Source organism: Paramormyrops kingsleyae, chromosome 16 (genome assembly GCF_048594095.1).
Source record: "Paramormyrops kingsleyae isolate MSU_618 chromosome 16, PKINGS_0.4, whole genome shotgun sequence".
Taxonomy (NCBI): domain Eukaryota; kingdom Metazoa; phylum Chordata; class Actinopteri; order Osteoglossiformes; family Mormyridae; genus Paramormyrops; species Paramormyrops kingsleyae.
The window spans coordinates 25,256,395-25,280,639 of NC_132812.1; the positions used below are offsets into that span (position 1 = coordinate 25,256,395).

The 24,245-nt window shown below is 47.4% G+C and overlaps 1 protein-coding gene across 3 annotated transcripts; it reads right to left on the minus strand.

Annotated features, from left to right (window-relative positions):
• Positions 1-763: 763 nt before the first annotated feature.
• On the minus strand, positions 764-23,094 carry stk24b (serine/threonine kinase 24b (STE20 homolog, yeast)). 3 transcript variants are annotated; one of them, XR_011982879.1, is made up of 12 exons: positions 22,441-23,094; positions 14,354-14,584; positions 9,964-10,020; positions 9,766-9,874; positions 9,229-9,386; positions 7,241-7,426; positions 6,755-6,900; positions 6,389-6,521; positions 6,204-6,272; positions 4,586-4,722; positions 1,939-4,113; positions 764-1,894 (listed from the first exon to the last, which is right to left on the minus strand). XR_011982879.1 is itself a non-coding variant. In XM_023827861.2 (11 exons), exons 1-11 carry the CDS (start codon positions 22,480-22,482, stop codon positions 4,077-4,079), a joined length of 1,305 nt encoding a protein of 434 aa, XP_023683629.1. In that variant the 5' UTR covers positions 22,483-23,094; the 3' UTR covers positions 764-4,076. The 3 variants fall into 3 exon arrangements, 1 of the variants encoding a protein (XP_023683629.1); XR_011982878.1 differs by having other exon boundaries at positions 764-1,762; positions 1,851-4,113; XM_023827861.2 differs by having other exon boundaries at positions 764-4,113.
• Positions 23,095-24,245: the final 1,151 nt, after the last annotated feature.

Below are 24,245 nucleotides of genomic sequence, written 5' to 3' on the forward strand. Positions count from 1 at the left end.
TAGGCTGTGTAGTAATATCACGCAAGGAACGGGAATAACATGGTATAGTATATCTTCAATTCCATTTGAAGAGTGATGCACAGTTCTGCAGTTAGTTGACTACACTTCTGAGCTATGCTTGTTGCAGTTGCACACAGCCAACCAGCAGTGTGTTGCTCGGGGGGTTACAGAAGGTTACTGGTTCAAATCTCACACCTGGGAGGGGAGTCATTTTATTTTTGGGCCCTTGAACCCAGCTGATTTGGGAGACTGACTAACCCTACTTGTAAATATCAAAGTATATACTATGTTAGGTTATGAGATCTACTTCACTTACAATTAAAGTGGTTTGCTCACGGGACGGCATGGTGGTGCAGTGGTTAGCACTCATACCCCTGGGACGCGGGTTCAAGTCTCTGCCTGCGTTGTGTGTGTGTGGAGTTTGCACGTTCTCCCCATGTTGTCTTGGGGTTTCCCCTCTGGGAACGCTGGCTTTCCCCCCACAGCCCAAAAACACGCTGAGGTTAATTGAAATTGCCCATAGGTATGCAGTGACTGGTGTGTGAGTGTGCCCTACAATGGGTTGGCCCCCCAGTTTCAGAAAATGGATGGTTTGCTCACCAACTAGGGGCAGGATGTGATGTCTGGTAAACTTGTCTAATGAGCATTGGCCAAGAAAGCGGATTCACATTCTATACCACTGTATCTGCTACACCAACTACCAGAGGGCACTAAACAACTTGTCTTGAATATTTGAGAGTCCAGAGAAGACAATGAGAGCGGCTTGTGTAAATTAGAATTTTATTTTTCCTCAGTCACTTAAGCTTACAAGGATTTAAATACCTTTGTGTTTTTAATGACATGAGCAAGGAGTATATGTGACTAAACTGTCGGCAATGTTACAGAAAGAAATCAACTTCTGTAATATGTAATCCTATCATAGATGACCAGATTTAAAATTTACTCTGAACTACAATAGTTTTTCTTTTACAATTATAAAAATATTGTATTTATCCTTTGATTCCATACAATATACCTGTGCTGAATGCATCCTGACAACCTATTTTATTGCCATACTTGCAAAGGTACAGTAGCAATCATGTATGAAACGACATAACATTGCAGCCTTGAGTACCAGTTTTTAAATACTAAAATGCTTCAAAGTGCAACAGAATAAAAATCAACTGAACAGTCTTCACAAGGTGCATTTACAGCTACCGAAAAGGGCTAATGGAAAGGAATGGCACTTTTTCTGAGAGACTACAGGGTGACAGGAATTATCGGATAGACTGGTATCCGGTACTTAAACACAGAACACCTATGGGAGGACCTGAGCCTGCTTTTTAATGGGATCTGGGGGGGGGGGGTGTTCCTACCTGTCTGCATGACCAAAAGAAAACCAAAATCAACCACATCTCTCTCTGCATCAGAGTATAGCGTCCTCCTGGGATAGATTACCTTGCTCACATTGAAACAGGTGAAACATTCCCCTAAATGCAAATTAATCATCACGCAGCGTGTAATAAAAATTACCCAGTGTGGGGTGTTGATTAAAGTTACTGCTGCAAACGAAACTTGATACCAATGAAAGATGGCGAATCAGACAGAATGTGTTAAGTTACACGGCTGTGAGTTTGAAGCAGGTCTCTGCACGCACAGCGAATGTAACACATACCGAGCCTGTTGTCCTCAAACCTGCACAGCAAATGTGACACATACCGAGCCTGTTGTCCTCAAACCTGCACAGCGAATGTGACACATACCGAGCCTGTTGTCCTCAAACCTGCACAGCAAATGTGACATATACCGAGCCTGTTGTCCTCAAACCTGCACAGCGAATGTGACATATACCGAGCCTGTTGTCCTCAAACCTGCACAGCGAATGTGACACATACCGAGCCTGTTGCCCTCAAACCTGCACAGCGAATGTGACATATACAGAGTCTGTTGCCCTCAAACCTGCCCAGCGAATGTGACACATACCGAGCCTGTTGCCCTCAAACCTGCACAGCGAATGTGACATATACCGAGCCTGTTGCCCTCAAACCTGCACAGCGAATGTGACACATACCGAGCCTGTTGCCCTCAAACCTGCACAGCGAATGTGACACATACCGATCCTGTTGCCCTCAAACCTGCACAGCGAATGTGACACATACCGAGCCTGTTGCCCTTAAACCTGCACAGCGAATGTGACATATACAGAGTCTGTTGCCCTCAAACCTGCCCAGCGAATGTGACACATACCGAGCCTGTTGCCCTCAAACCTGCACAGCGAATGTGACATATACCGAGCCTGTTGCCCTCAAACCTGCACAGCGAATGTGACACATACCGATCCTGTTGCCCTCAAACCTGCACAGCGAATGTGACACATACCGAGCCTGTTGCCCTCAAACCTGCACAGCGAATGTGACATATACAGAGTCTGTTGCCCTCAAACCTGCCCAGCGAATGTGACACATACCGAGCCTGTTGCCCTCAAACCTGCCCAGCGAATGTGACATATACCGAGCCTGTTGCCCTCAAACCTGCACAGCAAACTGCCCCAGGGGCCGCAGCCACGCGCCTCACGCCGCTCCCACGCCAAGCACATGTGCTCTTTTACTGGCAGAAAGTCACCGATTTACACATGGGTTAAACCGGTGGCGGCCAAGTTATGATGTGTGTTCACAGACGTCCTTCGTCACAGATGAGTTGTACCCTATATATACACACACACACACATATATATATATATATATATATAGTTATGCTAATTCCTTATGGCTGCCTAGGGTTTGTAGAGCAAAAGGCAATTAGATGCAAGGATGCAAAACAAGCCATCGGCTATGCATCAGAAGCTCACCATGACAGTCGCTTGCCATGACTTTTAAAACGCATGCGGATGACGACGCAACCTGGCTGCAGTTCAGGTGAAACCGGGGGAGCTCGGGGTCCTCGTCTAAAAATCACCGGAGCGGCTGAGGAAGGGAACGGGTGCGACGATGCACTAAAACACAAAAGGAATAATGAAGTTTAAGCAGACAGGGGCAAGGTTGCCCTGAAACAGAGTTGCGTAGATCAATTTGGTCATAATGTTCCCACTGTACTAAAGAAGATACTCTGCTCACTGGGACAAGATCAAGTAGAACAGCAGGAGCACTCATCAGGTCTAATGCGACCGGGTGCGGGGACGAGGATCTGCCATCCGCCCCACAGCGAGTTACCTTCAGTAGTCATTTAAAAAGACAACAGGGCTTCAAATTTAAATCGGATGATAAAACCTTTGAAGAATTTATTTTTCTAAAAAAAAAAAAACAAAAAAACAAAAAGGAAAACAAAAGGCCCAAAAATGAACATGGAGTAGCGAAGACAAGGCAATTTTCAGTTATGGCCATTTGTGAGACACTCACTTTAAATATTTACCTACTAACATTATCTACAGAAGCACTTGGCTGTTTATACACAGTGATTTCTTTACGCAAATGCCGGTAAAAATGACTATTTACACACTTTTGTACACCCACCCAACACACTGACCTCCATCTCTGGGAGGGCGTGTCCACTTAAAGCAGAATACCTGAGGTTTCAGTAGATGCTCGTCTCCTTAGCAAGGTTAAGGATGATCTTCATGTGCACGCGTGAGTATCATGTGAGTATCACACACATGCACATTCATCTTCAGACACTGTATTGGAGGTTCCAGATGCAGTCTTCGTATAGTTTTTTTTGTTTGTTTTTTTAATCTATCCGGGCAAACGGCGGAAGAAAAGGGGGCAGCTATTTATTTAAAAAGGAATGGAAACACTCACACAGCAGATACTGAGATTCAGCCCCCATTAGCTAGAGATCCTACAAGCATTTGGACCTCAAACACGTGCAAGTCCGACAGGACACTGCTGACGACCCACCTTGACAGAGTTACTGGACCCTCCATCTGTTAATGCTCCTGCTATTTATATGTGCACTATGACAAAAAAGTAGAATAAATTCGCTTTAAGCTCTTAAAACTGAAGGCCCTCCAGAGACTTCATTTCGGCTTGTGAATGTTGGAGGTGGTGGACCTGATGGCTGTGATGGGGCTGCTGTCCCTCCCTGGGGGCAGACGGCAGCTCCTATTGGTTGGAGGACGACGCCCCAGCCAATGAAAACCTGTGGGACACAGAAAGGGGGGTGGGGGCGTGGATGACTAGCTCCACAGCGCACCCAAGTTGTGCGGAATGCCCTATTACGACAGGCTAGTTCGGAAAAACAGATGGGCCGAGAAAGGAACTGTTAGGTTGTCTAGATATGGCTCCTGAGTAACGTGAGGTCATACGGATTTGTGAGAGGAGAAGCAGACACAAACCCCACAGAAACCAGACTCGCAAACAGCATCTAAAAAACCATAAACTGCCTTCATGTGCGTTTCTACAAACAGACCGCAACTGGGTTGCTAAGCAGCAAATCACCCACACTTTGCGGTAAAAATGCAGATATTCAATCTAAATACATAAACTGGCCTTTAAAAGGTACACGTTTATGCAGACGGCTATATCAGCTGCAGGCTCAGTCAGTCACCAGACACACTGCCACCCTGCAGAGGGCGCTACAGAACACCCCAAGTGTTTTAGCAAGCCCTTACCTCTGGAGTCTCTGCACCAATTCGGACACCATGGAGTCTGAGATCCCTGGACAGGCCTCCTCGGCAAGGAAGATGGCCTCTCTCAGCTCCTCCAGAGCTTCCAGCTTGCCTCCAGATGCCTCGTTCTTCTCCTTCAGCTGCCGCGGGGATTAGGGGGGAGCAGAGGCAGCCATCAGCAGATGCCAAACGGGTCATGCCAATCGGTCCGGCCAACGTCGCCGCTCTGGTGCCCCTGGTGGATGACCTCCACCCACCAGGCACATCTGCTACGGGACTGATCCTACACACATTCTGCTCAGTTCCATCTAGGACTGGACTATATGGCAAAAATTTATATCACGATATATCTCTTAATTTTGGTCGATACGATATAATTCCGATATCGATATGGACAATATTAAAAAGCCTCAGGAAAAAACTGCCGAGGACACACACAATGGATGTCTGCAAACTGAATTTGCAAAGTCTATAATACCTCCAGGCTCCTCCTATTAAAATTATATAATTTTTTAAAAAATAAACACAGTACAAAAAAAAAATAAGGTTCACTTTTTATTTGTATTTAGCCTTTACAAACAAGAAATGTGAAATAAACTATCAAATAAATAAAAACTCTCAGACTCAGCTTATTAACAATAATATATTTCCATTTAAACTAAAACAGGCTGATTATTCATATACTGTATATTATATGATACAGTATATATGTATATCGAAATATCGGAAATGTGTTTAAAAATCGTATCACCGTTATTGAAAAAAATTATATCGCGATATATATTGATATTGAATTATTGTCCAGCCCTAGTTCCATCCCCACAGTCTCCAAATGCCCTGAGAAGGTTCTTGGTGTGAGAAAAGCGAGGGAGGCCATCTACTGCACCAGAGGATCTCATTCAGCTTCATCAAATGACCAACCAGCCCTCAAATACCCAAAAAGTCTCAGGGTCTATCTGGTAGCATCTGCAACCAAGAGTTTATCCTTGGGCCCATCTAACTCAAGCATAGTACCACCCCTTTAAGCCTCAGGACTTTTCTCATTGCAAGTAAGCAGCTCATTTGTGTCACTCACACCAATCATTATAACTCTGGCGCTGACTGATATGGGTCAACAGACACAACACCAATTGACCAATGAAATCTCCCATTTCATCACTGGCTTAGAATTGGCTGCCGGTAATGTGTTCCGACGTGCTCATACCCTACAGTTATCCAGCAGGCAAAAACCAAGGCCAAAGACAAACTCGGTGCAAGCTTTTGAAGAGCAGAGCTGGTGAGCTTGGTTTTGTAAAGAGCAATTATGGGAATCTGAGTGGCTGAGGTCTGCAGACACGAGATGAACACAACAGCACCAACTGTACAAGAGGCAAGGGTGGTTTACCAAAGACCAAACCCTTTCAGAGCATGATAAAGAGCGCAGAGTATCAAACATGCATTTGCTCTGCTACAGGCTAGAAACCATGACTGGTCATAAAAACACACAAGAGAAGACAGGATGTCGGACAGCAGCGTCACACATTGACACCTATTATTTATTTATTTATTTTTTAATTCCCATGATTCCAAGCTGACAGGCCAGGAGAAACGTGCAGGAGATGACGGGTGCGGGAACCATTACCTCAGCGAAAAGAGGGGAGATGATGGTGGACAGGCTCTGCGATGGAGGCCTCTTCCGTAAGTCTGCTACCTGCCAGCGAGGAGGGAACACGAGCGGACATGGAGGGATGAATCACCACCACTGGCACGGGGGAGAAGGTACGAGGCAGGCGGAAAGTGGGCAAAGCGTCGAGCCTGCCCTCCCACCTCGCTCCTCTCCAGCTCCTCCTGTTGCGCAGCCCCGTTCTGCAGCCGCTTGGGGTCCTTCTCCCGAATGGTGCTGAAGATCCAGTCATCACCGCCACCGTCGTCGCCTCCTGCTGCCTGGCCGTCGTGCTCCCTGGTGGGCAGGATACAACGGGCCTCGTTACTGGGTTCCCTCACAACCCCAAGACCCCTTCCAACTTCAAACGACTTTGTAACCCTTTATCCGAGTTGGTGACCTTAAAACACCTCTGGATAAATGAGATTGCAGCCTATAATTGTTTAAGAAGCGTAAAATTCCCCAGATGGGTTATAGTGACTTGAAGTGAATGCAGGACAGGGGCAGAGAGAGAGTTGGGACTCCCTTACGAGTCGGACTCGTCCGAGCTGGACTCCTCGCGGGATTTCTCTGCCTTCCAGCGCCTGTAGCGGTCTATGAGCTCTGTCAGGTAGGACGTCTTCTTGGCGTGCCTCATGATCAGCTTGTGCTTCAGAAGCTCTTTGGCCGTCGGCCTCTGAGGAAGGAAACGCCAGTGGGAAACTGTCACAGCATCTGGCTGGCGTGAGCGCGCGCGTGCAACACGGCCAACAAGGCCAAACACCTCCGAAAAGCTGGATACGGAGCCCAGTACTAAAATGATCCCTCTGAGCACTTAGATCCGTAGATATACTCTACTGATCCTAAACGGGGAATTAACCTCTTAACTAGCTGGCAGTAACCCCAACATTACCTGCCTCTGATTCTAAACAATTTGGCTCATTTAACAGCACCATCAACTTCACTTCAGGCCTCCGAGGCAGAGGCCGGGTTGACGGGCACGCAGACAAACGCCAGCGGCCATGCGGCAGACTCACGAAGCTGGGCTCCTTGTTCAAGCAGGCCTCCACAAACTCCTTGAGGGGCTTGCTGTAGGTCCCCTCCAGCGTGGGCGGATTGTTCTTTGGGATGAGGAAGAGAACCTTCATGGGGTGCAGGTCTGAGTGTGGGGGCTCTCCCTTCGCCAGCTCTATCGCCGTGATGCCCAGCGACCAGATGTCCGCCTGCGACAGGGATGGTGCAGTTAGGTGTGGGGTGTCTGATTAAACGATAGACAAACCCAACACCTCACACAGCACACAAGACCTCAACGTAGTAGCTTGTGTTTTGGGGACAGAGTACTATTTGGATCTTATGGGAGGAAATGGAAGGGCTCCCTGTTTTTGGAGACTTCTGAAATCCCGATGAGGACCAGGAGTTCACATCACAGCCAGTACGGGTGCAGAGAGTTCAACTCACCCAGAGCCAAACATGGCGCTCACTCAGCCGCACCTCGACTGTGCAAGGGAGGGCAGCCCAGTCACGAATGGGGTAAAACGCATGCGCACACCGTATGGCCAGAAGTATGTGGACACCCGTATTAATTAGTGGAAATGACTAATTAAGCAGTTATGTTTTCTCCTGCAACAAACATTTGCTGCAGAGCGGGCGGACATACAGGAGAGGCTATGACTTCCTAGCTGGAACCATCACAGGATGCCATCAATCTAACCAATCAGTTCCTATGAGAGCTGTCCTGGTCAACAGAAAGTGAAGTGACTGAAGGTCAAAACGTCTGTAAGTTCACAAAGTCAGTCACCAAAGCTCACAGAAAGGGACCTGATCACTCAACATCAATATCCGTGGCAGCAAACCCCACCAGAAATGTTCCAACACTTATGTAATAACATTGCATTATGTGTTAACAAAATGTAACTAAATTTGAGTTAACACATAATGCAATGTTATTACATGATGCATTGTTACATACCGAGTAACACCGCATTTTGTAATAACAGTGCATTATGTAATAACTCGAAAAAAGGTGGACCATTATTATTATCTCATCATTATTATTCAATTTGTTACATTCTGTCGCGTTATTACACAATGCAGCATTATTACATGGTGCATTGTTACAAGCAACAAAGGGTGGACCAGCTTTGTATTAACCTTGGTTAAACTCTCGTTTTCTGAAAGAGATGTTGGACAAGTTTGTGTCTACATACATTTGGCTGTACAGCATATATATACGGAGTCCATCCTGTGGTCTAAAGAAAATCTCTCTCTCGGGACCCCCAGTGCTCAGGGATTGTATGTTCCATTACATTCTATACCTGTTGTCATTCTCAGCTCAGACATAGATCTACAAAGACTAGAAGATGCATTAGAAGTCAGTCTTCTGACTCTGTGAATCACTCAGCAAGCAGGACTGCAGACATGGTGTCATTATTAAGATCACAAAGCAAGTACAAATGGGGAAACCCCCGGGAGGGAAAATGACCACACAGACTGTCGACTCCTGCGTGACGCCGGACAGCCCTCAGAAGAGCAGCAGCCGATGGCAGATGGGGGGAGATAAATAAAGGCGGAATGACGAGGGCGGGGCTCACACAGACTGCTCTCCCTAGCTGGAACGGAAACCGACGCAGGGGGGGAGCCTGCGGGCAGGTGAGCTGGACGCTCTGCTGCACCAGGGTGTGTGACTCATGCCATCACAAGTTAGTCTGATGGTATTTACACTGCGGCGTTGGGTGGGGGGGGGGTATCTGGGAGGCTGTGACCCCGTGATGACAACTGGGAGGCAGTGACGTCACAGCGTGTAAACCCCATGTGTAAATCCCTGTTGGCATGTGACATTCGGACCTCAGGTACACATGACCGTTTAACGCAGACCTTGATTTTTCGCAGATTCAATGCAGAACGTCCTGAAGGCCCGATTCCTGGTTCCAGGGGGGACACTCACTGTATTTTTTTAGATGTCACCCACCTGATGCCCATGATCCCACAGAACCCCCCTCCCACGACCCAAAATGGCAACACCTACTTTGGAGTCGTACGCCGACTGCTTGATGACCTCAGGCGCCATCCAGAAAGGCGTGCCCACAAACGTGTTCCTCTTGATCTGCGTGTCCGTCAGCTGTCCCGCCACGCCGAAATCTGCTAACTTCACGTCTCCCTGCTCCGACAGCAAGACGTTGGCAGCTGCAGAAGCATCAGCGGTGGACAGCAGCTTAGGAGATCCCTCACAGACAGACGTCGACGCACGCCGACATGTGTCAGCGTCTCACCGATGGGACGTGACAGGAAATACGAGACCCGTCATCGTTTCGCAACACAAACACAGAAGACAAACTTGAGGAAAACGTGATTATTAAGAACAGCTCACTGAACATCATGCCAACTTCCTTTGAAGATGAACAGAAAAGATGCAATTTTCAAAAATGCTATCTAAACAATCATCTAACTTCAAAAGATTGAAAGAGGTGTGAAAAATTGCCCCGATGTCAAAAGAAGAAATAATCCTCCCAAATGCAGGTATGGCAACTCAAGCTTGTGGGGCTAAAATGGCCAGATTATGTACCTTTGATGTCTCTGTGTATCTTCTTCTCTGAGTGCAGGTACTCAAGCCCTTTCAGGATCTCTCTGAGGATCGTGGCGATCTGTGTCTCGTCCAGAGCCCCCGGTTCCAGCTGCGAAAGACGGACCGGGTGTGAGAGTTTGTCGGGAACCGGCGCCGGTTCTGCGGCGAGCAAAGCCACGGCATTGGCATCACACTCACCAAATCCAGCGCAGAGCCGCCACCCAGATACTCCATGATGATCCACAACTTTGTGCCCTGAAACACAGTGACATGAGCGTTACATGGACTATGCTCTCAAAGTCAGTGCTAACCACGGAGACAAAAAACATACACGCACACACATGTTGGCCTTTGATTATTTTTAAAAGATTTTATAATCAATTAAGATTGATTTTGCAGTAATAGCTAAATCAGTTTAGCCCCACTTGTTTTTCTTTTGTGTATTATTTTGCTACAGATGTTTTCAGTGCAGACTGCACACACAACCACCTTTCTGACCCGTTTCATAAGTGAGGGGCAGTCGATCGGGGCGCAGTTAGCAGAGGGCTGCGCATTCAAACCCTGGTCTGTAGGGGGCATCCTCAGCTTCCTCCACGCATTCACATGCTGAGGCCATGCCTGCTGTTAGGGCCCACCGGGGTCGCAAAGGACCCCCAGTAGCGGGCAGCCAATGTGAGGAAATGAGATGCGACCGCATGTCAGCATGGGTCATTCCCGGGGGTCTGAGCACGCCTCCGGGAGGGTAGCACTGGAGTTCAAAGGTCATGTATGGCCTGGCGGCTCACGCAGAAGCACCACGTCCAGCGTCATAGTCTGGCCCCCGCCTCTGGTCTGTAAAAGTCGCAAGCGGGGGGGGGGGGGGGGATGGGAGCATGCCTATGTGCCAGTGACCTGGAGCCCTGAGCATGCAGTGAGAGCCCTGGGATGAACGGCACAGTTCCGCAGTGGCAGTGCTCTTCATGCCGCCTGCATCTCCTGGGGGGCTCTTAATGTCCTTCACCTCCCTCCTGACAGCAGCTATGGGGGAGGGGGGTCACCGACAGGGAAAGCCTGGCTTTATTACAATAATACTGCATGGATCGGTGGGGGGGGGGGGGGGCACAGAGCCACCCCAGAGCAAGATGGCAAGAACGCTACCTGGCAGGAGAACGACCCCCAACCAAATCACCACAGGAATACAACCTTAATGTTTAACACAGGCAGTCTGAATGCACTATTAAATAATGGTTCATTAAGTACCAAGTACGACACACACAGACAAAAATTCAGTACTACACTATTATTAGAGTATTATAAATGGGATATACGCACTGGAAAGGTCAGGGGGTCCCGCAGGAAAGGGGACAGATAGTTTTGCTCCTGAAAGTACATGTTTTAAAAAGTGCTCCCCACTCCTTGTGTGAGTCATTCGGTAAAACAGGAGGAAATCCGTTATCAAACAGATGTAGCAAGCACCCAGATACGGACATGGCTGTGAGCCTGACACGGCCCTCTGGGAGCCCCGCTGCCTGCGCACTGTCACACCTGCCCCATCCCCGTCTCCAGCCGTAAGCCGTTCTGTGACTGCCCCCTGCTGGGCCGGAGCGATCGGAGCAGTGCGTCCTGCGGCATCCGATGTGTTACTACAGGAACACCCACAGAGCGGCTGGCCGAGGGAATCGGCTCAGTAAAAAAGAGGGAAGAAAAAAGAAAAATAGATGTACAGACTAAGCCCAGAATATCACTGTTACACTGAGACCTGGAGGCATTACACTGAGGCTGCCAAACTACCTGCCAAGGCATTAGGGCACACAGGCGTTTGGAAATTAAAGCTGCAGGGTATTATTCAGCTTGAGACTATAGATGTACTTGAAACTCTGCGATCTGCCTGCACGCAGCATAAGACTGGGAGCCGGAGGGGCACAATCAGACATCAGCACACAGCTTGAGGTCCAAAGGATGAGTCAGGAGATGCTGCCTGGGGCAGATGTGGGAGACCCGCCCTGCCAGCCAGCCAGCCAAGCGCAGAGGGCCTTTCACGCGCATGCACAGTCAATGTGGCCAGACGTGAACAATCAGACCAGTAGGGGGCACTGCAGTCAATTTAAGCTGAACAAAGGAATCGGCGGCAGGGGGCAGAACACCGAGGTTACATACTGGGCCCGTCTGCGGGCTGCCTGGCTTTAAACCATCACCGTTAATTAGACGTCAAAGGCGAGATGGGAGGCTGATGGGGAGAAATTCACATCACCCGATGCTCCATTCCAGAGTGACGCATCCGCCTGAAGAGGCAGACAGACATGCATGTGGCGACAGGGTGGAAGGATGTCTGACATGGGCGGGGGCGCCGTAAGCAGCGTGTGTCATGTGACACGGGCCATGAAGGTGAGGCGCAGCGTGACGCACGGACAGCCAAGTGTGACCTGCAGGTGCACGCCGCGTCTTCTCACCATTCTGCAATTTTCAAGAGGCTTTCAGGTTATTTTTTTGATGATGGAGACTCCATTGAGGGCCGGACAAAGACACTCAGCTAGCGATATTAAAAACCAAGGAATTAATATATTAAAAAATAAACCAAAAAAGGAGGTGGGGGGGGGGGGGGGTCACTTCAGTTTCTCACATTTTTCTATAGGTGAAGAGGGGGGAAAAAAAAAGTACGTTCTGAGCTTTAATGATCAAACTACGGCGGAAATCAGCAGATGGTGAAGATCCAGCTCACTGCTGTTTCTTCCATGCTACAGACCCCAAATCCCTCATCTCCGGGGAACGGAGGGAGTGTGGGGGGGTGGACCCTAACCTGCCGGAATGGCGCAGGGACAGGGCGGCACGGTACTGCATCGATCTGCCGCGCAAGCGCCACGAAGCAGCATGCGAGACAGACGGCGGGTCGTGATTAACGGCCCGGGACCGGTCCCCGGAGAGATGACCAGGACCCGCTGTGCTTTCCACCCTCTCTCTAAGGGCTCTCCAAGCGTCACGCACAGGGGACAGGCCTCCCAAATCCCACATCCCGCTGAAAGAAGGCAGGTCAGCAGAACTATTAATCAGACATCTCCTCTTACCTCCACGGCTGCAGTATCCCGAGCTAAACGCTAGGAAGAAGGCTGAGAGCAGATCCACTTCGGGGTAGATGGAACAACCACCAGCAGCAGATCCTGTGAGATTCCCAAGCTACCAAACTAGGTATTCCTGGGAATCAGATCCTCTGCCTACACATATCCCCATTTTCCAGAAGTCTAAATCTGCTACGAGTTTAATCACAAAACTGCACCAGGTGATTAAACAAACAGTTACACGGAACTCGTTGCAGGGCTGGGCAATTAACTGAATTTTGATTTCAGCTATAACATTTGCTTCCAACGTTCCAAAAACAAAATATTGTGCCACATTTCATTTCGCACAGATGGTCCTGTTTTGTCTTGTTATAAATCCAGCACACCCCCTTTCAGCAACTTTTTAATTTATCAGTTATCTTCAGTGTTACAAACATAAGTTCAATAAACGCACGATATTTCCCAAGTCAGTGTGCAATCACGCCAAGTAAAAATGATTTTGGTATTGACCAAAATGATCATGATTGCCATAATCAAGCAGTACTGGCTCTTTGTACTATAAACTTCTTGTCTTTGCAGAGGATTCTGCCAGCTGGTACTATCTCCCCACGGCACAACGTCCCAAAGATGCCAGATCAAACTGCAGCTCCTTCCCCGGCCTCTTCAGTAGTGGGCATTTCTCATACTGCTTTACACATCGATGTTTTTCCCAATAGATTTTTTTGCAAAAGTAATCAAACCCAGGTCAAAGTCAGCCTTCCACAAATCAGCAAAAACCACCCAAGCGTGACACGAACACTTGGCAGCCATTGAGCGCATCAGCGAAGGAGGAGCCCGTTCCTGTTGTCGACTCGGTTGCGGTTCCTGGCTGGCTACCACGCTAACTGAGCAGAGAACATCTGCAACCACAAGTGAAGAATGCAGCGTGTGGCCTGGTACAAACGCACAAAAACCTTGAGATGAGACTGGCTTCTACTCGTAACCTTAGGGGATATAGTGGGAAATCGACAAGAGGCAGGTAGTGAAGGGAATACCGCATATCCCACCTCCGATATTCCGATGAAAACAAACCCCAAGGTAAAACTCATCTTTCCAAGGGTGTGATTTCCATCAAATGACATTTTGTGTCAGAAATATATATGGAGGGCCTTCATAGGGTCGGCCAACGTGATGCAGATGGCTGAGGGTGTATGACGGCCGCAGGATGTGCTCGAAGCTCGAGAGGCCCAAACAGAGACAAAAAAAAGCCCAGAACTTCAAAATTAGAAACTAAAAAAGGACGGTGGTTAACTGAACTGAAACCATTAAATAAGGTTCATTAAATATGCCTCTATTCAGGAGGGCCAGTTTCACTTTTAACAACATCTCCATTCTTCAGTGTCATGAGCAACAAACACCACAATGAACAAGAGTAACAGGCAGAACGGTACCCATGGATGTTTCGGGATGGCTCTCCACAGCCATCGAATGACATAAGGTCATAATGATCCCATCTATTATGAGAGATAGGCCCACTGAAGGTCCACCTGTGTTGGGTGGGAACACCAGAGACCCACCTTCAAATAGGATCCGTAGTACTTCGTCACAAAGGGACTGTCGCACTGGCTCAGGACAGTTATCTCCTGTTGGATGTCCTCTATCTCATCCTCTGCTTCTTCGAGGTCTATTATCTTAATGGCTACGACTTTTTGAGTCCGATTGTCAATGCCTTTGAAGACCTCCCCGAAGGAGCCTTTCCCGATCTTCTCGAGCTTGGTGAACAGCTCTTCTGGGTCCGCCTTTAGGTTCTGGCAGAGGGGGGAGAACAAGGGGGGTTAGGGTTAACCAAGGCTACAGTCAACATGTACTCTGTCATGATCATAGGACCATACAAGTGCTTGTACTCCTTTATGAAGCATATTCATCTTTATTTTTACATTCCAGGTTACAGTGCTACACTGGCAAGGAGGCACAGTGAGAGGATAGATGGATGGACATTCCAGGTTAATTAGCTTAAAAAAAAAAAAAAATACAATACTCTGTACCTTAAGACTGGGGGGCACAAATCACCCTAATCTTCATCTAACTTCGAAAATAGGCAGTTTGACCCCTTACAGTCAATGAGGGAACCAACGTCCAATCTGGGCATACAAGGTTCTGGAGTGTGCATGATATAGCTAAAGTGAGCAGAGGTAGTACCACACAGACACTGGTAGACATTCATAGAGCAGCAGGTCTAGTTTCATAGGTCTTTCTTTTCATTCTTCTGGCAGTGGAGAGTGGAGAGGTAAAACAAGGTTTGAGAGTTAATTTCCAGAATGACATGTTTTAGTTATTAAAGAACGCGCCTGTATCAGACTTCCAGTCACGACCATAAACACACAGCTAACCTCACCAAAGTCCTGCTTGAGAAGACATCTCTCACAATGCATCACAAAACCAGAGGCCAAATCGTTCACGATATCAATATCAAGTACCACCAGAACCCGCTTCTCAAAGAAAGCTTACAAGCTTATAATGACAGACAGATTAGACAAACGCCTCAATCACTGAGATCCCAAAAGTGCAAACTTTGATGAGCTAATTCTTCTGCGTGAGAGATCATTGCCATTTCTCACAACCACAGTGGCCTCAAAATGTCTGAACGCTCTGAATTCGCTGCCAAATGGACTCAGAAACTCATCTTTAAAAGCTATGGAAATGATGTTGAGTTGCAAGAAGTTGGCATTTCCAAAAGCGAAACGTCAAAGCAAATCAGCAGGTCCTGGCATAAGGGTGCATGTCCTGACACCAATGGAGGAGACTGATAGAGCGTCAGAGTTCTGACTCATTAAGCGTGATGCACCCGGCCCTTTAAGAAGCTAAGACACCCATAAGGTTGGGCCTCCGGAGCTGCGGTTTGTGGGTGCACAGCAATGTGCAGAAGTCTTAGGCAGTCAAAGACTAAAGCTAAACTACGTGGATAGTAAGTGTATATTTACAGTGAAAAATCAATTTAACATTTGAATATACGAAAATCAACAGTAACTAAATAAAAAATAAACAAGAATTAGGTCTGTTCTCCAAAAAGTCACTGGTATCTCCGTGGATAGCTAGACGGACGCTTCTCCGCGATCTGAGCTTCTGGGCACCCCAGTTATTACATGTACCTTTTAAAATTTCACCACCGACTCAGCTAATCAAATCAATCAATCAGGTAATGAATTAATTTATATAGCTCAATGAGGTATTGATTAGCCATAAGGGGTGTGTCGACTCGAAAACAATACATGAGTATTTTGGATAGTTGGTAAATACTGGGGTGAGTTTAGCAGAGGTTTTAATAAGCTGATACTTTGACAGACAGTTTGACACCAACATGATCATTTACACATTTTCATTGACTGTGTAACACTTTTGCACAGACCTGCATGCTCTGTTTGTTCACACGCCCGTTAAAATGTACAGCCAAACATTCAATTGGGCACAATATTTAAATTAGATGCATAAAGAATAAGTAATTAACGCTAATGAGTACCACAAGCTGGAATGTGTTTTCTGGAACTGATAGGGTCTGCATGGTGGCACCTCGAGGTCATCAAGCAGTCTGTCCCATCACAAGGGGGCAAAAATCACCACTAATCACCACTGGCCCTCCTCTACAGGTCATTATCTGAGAAGAACACTGTTGTTCCTCACGCCAAGACGTTTTTCTAGCAGGTCCCACTGCTCAGTCTGCACTATGCACTTTGTTGTGTTCCAGAATGCCGTCATTCTATCCTAATAGATTTACTCTCTGGGTATCTGCTCCTAAATGGCCACGTCGCATTGGACAAAAGCACTGGATAAATGAATCAAACGAAAACAAAATCAGGACAGACTACTATTCTGTTGGAGTGTCAAATTACACTCGTCTACAATTATATTGCTGCTAGCGCTCGTCACGTCAGCTTCTTTTACTACCGAGCGTCTGCACGAAGGACACACACATGGTGCGTATGAAGCACGTGGTACTCCATCCCTTTAACACACTTCTGTGTCAGGTTGCATGAACACAACTCGGATCTCAAAACTCAGAATCAAGGGCCGGTGTAGGAATAGCAGGACTTCCAGCAAAATTCAATATTCCCACAACCAGAGGAAAAAGCCAAAACAGCGGTCAAATGCTCCTGGGGTGAGTACAGAGGTGGAAATCTCAGGTCCAGAAAGTAGAAATTCGGACCAAGATTTTGTTTAAACCAACCAGGTTTGTACTTTCTGCACCTGAACTTTCCACCTCTGTGTGAGTAAGAATATTCCGCAGTCAGGTCAGCTCTCAGAGAGCTGTCAGAGAAGCCAGACGCACGTTTAAGAGGAATCGGCATTTGAAGAGAAGATGCGGCATCAGCACGACGGAAAACCTCCCACCGCCAGCCTGCATTCAGGCAGCCACGCCACTTACCGCGACGCACAGGAGGACGTGAGCTCCAGGCCCAGCTGGGTCGGCACTACTTGGCTTAATGAGGTGCAGTATATCCAAAAACAAGTTCAGGCAGTATACTGAACACTCATATTTAAAAATCCTTACTGGAGGCTTCCTGAAGCCAATCGAGCGTGACTCACAGACACAAACAGCAGCCGGGCGTGACGCTCAAGTCACATGACCCTGCGTGTGGATGTGCACGGTGCATGTCTTCATAACCAGAGTGCGCTTCAGGCCTCTCTGGGGCTGGCCGGCTTAATGCCTGTACGACTAAACAAACAGGGGCAAATGAATCATAAAAATATGCAATTAAGTGAAATGCAACGGCAAAGCCATCATGGCAGGAAACCCGCGGGTCACATTTTATTTAACGAAGCTGCTCACAGTCCCGCCTGGGATGTGGAGGAGTGCGTCTTTCAGCTGACGACAGTCACGCCCTGCAGGCCAACTGGTACAGCCCTGAACACGGAATCACCTGGGGAATCAATCTTGTGGGTATTACAGGAAATACTGTATGGAAACCAACAGACCAGTCTACGTCAGATCTAGAGAAACTTGCGAGTGGCTGACTGTTCACTAACTTTCATTCTTTAAGAGACTAACAAGTAAAACAGGCAAACCTGTTTGTCTGAGATGAAAACCAAGGTAAAGCTCTAGCCCTGTCACACACACACACACACACACACACACACACACACACACAAACAGCTCTAAGACTGGGTCTTATTTAGATGCTTTATTTTTTCCATGCGTTCCATCAATGCGACGAACATCTGTGGCAGGCCTTGCACAGCTGTCGGTATTAAAGAAGAAAAAAGGCAGAAGGCTGCGTCCTGAATGAGGGGGAAGAGAGAAAGAGATATGAAAAGAGAGGGAGGGAGACAGAGGGGAAGAGAGAGAGGGACAGTGGGAACTAGATGGGGGGGGAGAGAGAGATTTTCCAACATGCCGAGTCACACTGGCTAGAGTGGGAGAGAAAGCAAAGTAGTGCCAGCTTCTCATGTCACACACTGGGAACACAGCTGATATCTCCACACTCAGCACATTCGCTGTGCCGGCTAAAGCTCCGCCCTCAGAGCTCGGCACTCGCATCTGACTGGCTGCTGACAACCTCCCACCAGCTCCACCCACCGCACAAGAGAGCCGCAAACAGCCCTCCGATTGGTGGACTGACCTGTCGACATGTAACCTAGTCATCCTTCACTGAAGCAGCACAACCACCCAGGGCTCATGCTGGTGCCTATTTTCGTAATTTGGTTTGCCTGAGGGGAGAATTACTCAGAGACCTCCAGGCCAGTGATATACCCTCCACAGTGTGTTCACAGTTCCTCAGGGACAGGAATTCAGCATATAGGTTTTTCAGATGCCGTTTTGGCCACCATCATCAGTACGCAAAAGTTCCCAGGCATGCACGTGTGGCCTGACACGGACCGCCCGACATTCCACTCCACGGCACTGCATGCACGGCATGTCTGAAATCGCGAGCAAGCTAAGTGATAACGCGACCTGAATTTCATGTTCCGAGTCACGATTCTGGAATCCCGGTGCATTCAGACATTTTTAAAACGTCCCAGCAGAGGAGAAGCTCATTTCAAAGAGGAACTATAGAAGCAGTAGGTTGGGCCCAAATCACTGGTGGGTGAGATGACGTAGGTCCCAAAAAAAAAAAATAGGAGTGCCTCTAGTTCACCTTGGGAAGGTGGACAGTACCATGACACCTGGTTCCTCCATGGCATTTTGGGAAGGTTTTCCTACCATCAATCCCAGCATAAACACAGTGGGCTAAGCTAGCTTGATTGGCACAATACTATAGTAATTTGACTGAAAATTATAGATTGAAACTGGTTACCTACCAGGACCAAAGGGTATAATCTTTTCTGTTTTGTGGCTATAAAGAGTAATTTACATCAAGCTGTGTTATTTAGCATTTATTTTAGAAAGAATCTGAAACTTTTGAAGTTGATCTAAATGATGTGAAAGTACCAGTGTGACTCAGGTTCCAGGTTCTTGACTACGCAGAGCACATGTTGGACCGTATGTGGTATGATAAGCGCTCAGCTGGCTGCTCCTTTAGCAATTCTCAATTTCCTGGGTGCTGCTGGGGAAAAGAAAAAAAAAAAAAAAGGCAGAACCACTGGCTGGCGTCCAGGAGACCATGTCCTTCAAGGTCTCTGGCTGCAGACCTCCAAACAGGCTGATTAAACTCACCCCACACCCAAGGTTCTACATAGTACTGCTCACTAGGAGGTTTAAGCATGACAATTTAAGTAGATATCTTTATCGTTTTATTAAAGCTCAAGGGTGCAGTATTTTTGTTATCGAAATGGCGAAATTTACCCAGAATTACATACATACCAACTACTATCACTAATATCTTTTACACAAGAACAAAAACAAAAATAAGCATCGGTAGAAACAGCCATATTTAAAAACAAAAACAAACAAAATCACCCATACATACATTTACACCCTTATTCAAGTAAAGGTTGCTGATTGAAGAAAAACAGAGACAACAACCAAGCTAACAGATCTGCAGACAAAAGGGAGCAGCATGCACAAGAAATTTCTATCATAACGAAGGACGGGCAATATGCTGTCAGAACGTGCAGCACTGGTCACATTTAGCACTAATGCCCATCTGCATCTCCTATAGTTAGCTGACATCATGCCAACAAGGCAAGCACCTGACACTGGGCTCACCGAAGGCCAGCAGGTGCTGCCTACAGACCGAATGGGAGCCAAAGTAGAAGAACGTGACCTTGCGTGCTTTTAACACCAAAGGAGGAGACTGGAAAGTTAACCTCCGTAAGGCAGAGCGGTGCCTTCCCTGAGACGACAAATCACCATCTACAGGCCTGTCTATAGCACACGCCCTGTAGGCCAAACCATCAGTAAGTTATCATACAAACACATACACAGTGCTGATTTCATTCCCGATTACAACAAAGGTCACGGTGACCGCTGACAGGTGATCAGACCAGGAGGGGTGGTCGATATCCGATATCCAGGTTAATAGGTTACTTATGAATAACCGAAGGGAGATCCATTTACTGTGCCAACAAAACGCTAAAAACACACTCAAGCCTTACTGATTCTTTTCAGGAAAGTTTCAACGTTACTGTATTTGCACATTACAGGAGATAAATACAGCGTGCACCCCCCCCCCCCCCCCCCCGGACAGCCTACCATGAAACTATCCATTACGGCTATGAGGATGAATGATGGTCGACTTCGAAAAATCAACAGAAGACTCATAAGCTGCACTACAGGATGCCCAACTATGAACAGCAATGGGAACCTTTAAAGCAACACCAATGAGCTACACCAGCCCCTTGCATTCAGATTAATATAAAGATACAAATGGAGTCAAATTCATAGGTCCAATAAGCTATCAGCACCATCTGGGTCCCAATGGCAACACCTCCTTTCATATCAACACTGTCTTCTGTGAATTCCTGTGCTAAATTGAAAATCCCCCCCACATTTTACAAGAACTGTGAGAATTATAATATTATAATTATATTATAATATTAATTATATATTATAATTATATTATAATATTATAATTATGACAACAAAAATGGCTACCCATAATCAAATATTTCACCCAGTTTTCCATGTAGCTATTTAAAGAAATAATGGTATTTAGGAAATTGTACGAAACCAGGATATTTGTCGGTGATTCAAAGACGGGAAACAAAATACAAATGGCTTAACTTTTAAAACAAATAAATATAATTTTGATGTAATATTTTCATTACAAGTGCCCTGGAACCCTGGATCAGCACTGGGATTTATGCCAAATATCCTACAAATAAAATAAACAACTAAGTCCTTAGTTGACTTGAGAGTAACTGTTCATACATTAAACCCACAGCCACTGCACCAAAAAGACCAAGAACTCAATAAACTTCTGCCTTAACTAAGACCTGAAGTGCACAGAGAGGGTAACTTTGGACAAGTTCAGATTATACACGCCAACATCTTTCCCCTTAGATCAAGGAGATGTTTTGGTCTCCACACAGTTACAGATCATTTTTAAAATGTTGAATTACATGCACATAATGCAGAATTCGGACATAAATGAACCACTAGCTTCAACGCATTACACATATATGATTCTTTAATGTCAGGTTTTATAAGACAAATGAGTCCATTGTGATGAGTCCAAACCGACAGGGTGTGGCAAGTGATTAAAACAATAATTGCCCTAATATATTATTAAGAGGATACAGCATCTTGCGTCTTGGTCTATAAATAAAGGTTTTATCATAAGCAATTATGTGAGAGACTTAATTAAGGAATGTTTTGAAGCAGAATCCGATTAAAAAAACAACAACACGTGGAGTGGGGGAGGAGCCCAGCAGAAAAAATTACGCGATTTAGGTTAGGAAACCACTGTTCCCCATTTTATAACCATGAGAGATAGACAGCACATCCTCCGTAGAAGCACTTCTCGTGGCACAATATGACTAACGACACTTTTTCATGCCCCTGCCCGTGTAAATTTGACAGGCTTGCATTTTTTCCGCCGACTTTTGCAGTCCCCTAAGTCTTAAATTTGCTACGAGTCCAGCTTCATGACTTCACTGCGCTTTTCAAACAGACATTTACTACGACAGAAAGGAAAGGAGCAGCTGGGTGTTTCGCAAGGCTTCCGCCGAAACGGTACCGCATAAACAGCGGCGCTTCCTCCCGTGTCGCCACTTCAATAACGTCCCATTAGAATAATGAGGATGATGAGCGACTTTCGCCCACAGTCGTAGCGGGAGTCCGGGGACTGCAGCACTAAAAATGGCCAAGGTACATGCAAATACGCAGCTAGGAAATAATAATAAATCGCAGGGAATGCATAGTTCTAATAACTTATTCACACCAAACTTTCAGCTATGCAACAAATACGATACGCGGTGTTTGAAATTTTATAAGTGGGGGGTGCATCTTTAACCGTGCAGGCCGCAGGTAGCTGCTGCTGACCCCGGATTTTAACCCGGAAAACCCGGTTTGCACGGATGAGGATTTTGCGCCGATAAACAGCCGCCCGGGCAGCCCATTGGCACGCAGAATGCTGGCAAACCGCATGCAGACGATGCACGACCGGCCCGAAGAGTCCGGCACGCCGCGCCGGCGACTAACCGAAAACTTCGGGCGAGTGTGTAAGGCTGCGCCCCCGGCAGAGCCGCTGGGTCTGGCGTCCAGGATCACAGGGCGGTTCTCTCTCACCTGCATGCCCGGCAGGCCGCTCTGCACCGGGGAATGAGCCATGGCGCCGCGCAGAGTGAAGAAGAGGAGAAGGAAAGCAGCGTGTGTGTGTCGGAGTACGCTGACTGGGCTCTCCGGAGGACGCTCCCCGCGGCGCTCTGCGTCTCGGCGCTGGGCTCTTCCTGTCCCGGATCAGCCGGCCGGGCTTCGCGGAAACTCTGCGTGCGCGTCGCCGCTCGTCGGGGCTCCGCTTCTTCTTGGATCGGCACCAAAGAAAAGATGTTTCGCCGCACAGTGCGATGTAAACGGCAAGGCAGGACCGCGCCGCCCAGTGACCGACACCGGGGTAGATTTAAAGCATCCGTCCGCGGGGGAAGTACTCTGAGCAAAGCGTATGTTTGGCGAAGCGGGCGCAGGCTCTCGCCCGGCTTGGCAGAGCCGGCCAGCCGCTAGCTTAACTAGAGCTCGTCTTCCGCTATAACATACCACCTCCAGGAGAGCCGAAGGCGCATGTGACCGGCGCTACTGCCACCAAGGCCAGGCCGACCACAGCGTTACCTATAACCCGAAAGCCGCCACACGCCAGTACAGGGGGGGGACAACGCAAAGGATCTTCTGTGTAACTGATGTTAGCAGCGTCCGCCTCACTCAGCCAGAGCGCCTTCCGCCATCTTGTCAGCGCTGTCACTGTGACATCAGGGCGGATCCGGACGCGCAGTGGCGCCCGCGCATCGGCAGGGGGCGCAACAGTGCCCGCGTCACCCAGGCAACGGGAATGTCCCGTGACGGGCGACCTCAGCGTAACTGCCTGTAAAATGTGCTAATCAATGGAAATGGAATTAGATTGATTGACGATACTTTAAAGATTTAAAATGACATAGTTCAAATGTTTGTAATTTAGTTCCTAGTTAAAATTCTTGAAGAAAGAGTAAATATAACTAAGTTTAGATAATAGTTTTAAGGCCAACAGTGCAAGGGCCCTACATAAGGTTTCACATGACATAAAGACGATATTATTCGTTGTACAACAGACAGCTGCAGGATGTCGCACACGGTGAATAATCAGTCGTGCATATATTTACAGGTTCTTATACCTTCTGTCGGATTCTCTCCGTTAACACACATGCTTTGCATTTCGTGTTGTCCTGCAGCTTTGAATAATTACTGTCATGCAATCACCGGGAACCGCGAATAAAACGTGGCGGTTAAGAACCGCTTACATTTCATCGCATCTGTCCCAGGGATCCGTCAAGGCATTGAAGCGCTGCGGGGCGTTTCATCTCCGGGTAAGGCATGCAGTGTGAGGCATGCAGTGCACAGCTGCACGGCCGAATTCCAGCTGTTTGCGTCTGACACGCCTTAGCTGAGAGTGGGTGATACTACAAGCCTGAGACCCTCCAGATGCTGCGGCTGCACGCTCAGGGGATAGTCAAGGCACAGGAGTGTCATGTTTTGTGAGGACATGGGGATGCTCGAATAACTTCACGCTAGCCTTTGTCTCGCCCTAGTTTTCTTTTATTATTAAGAAAAAAAACTCGCATTATGTAGTAATGTAAAGAAACTGCTTATGAAAATAAATAACGGTACGCGTTTATGTTCGATGAATTAGCGGAAATGGAATAAGCTATTGATGACGATCACTGGAGAATAACGCACGCAGCGTCAAGCAAAATACAAAGCGCAGCCTGTGTTTCCCCAGCAGCCCGACGTCGGTCACACTCCGCTGAAACGTGTAACATACTGCCACCTACTGGCGCCTGATAAATTACTTTGACAGCCTCGTAAATACTGTATTCAGTACAATGCAACTGCAGGGTTTAAACCTG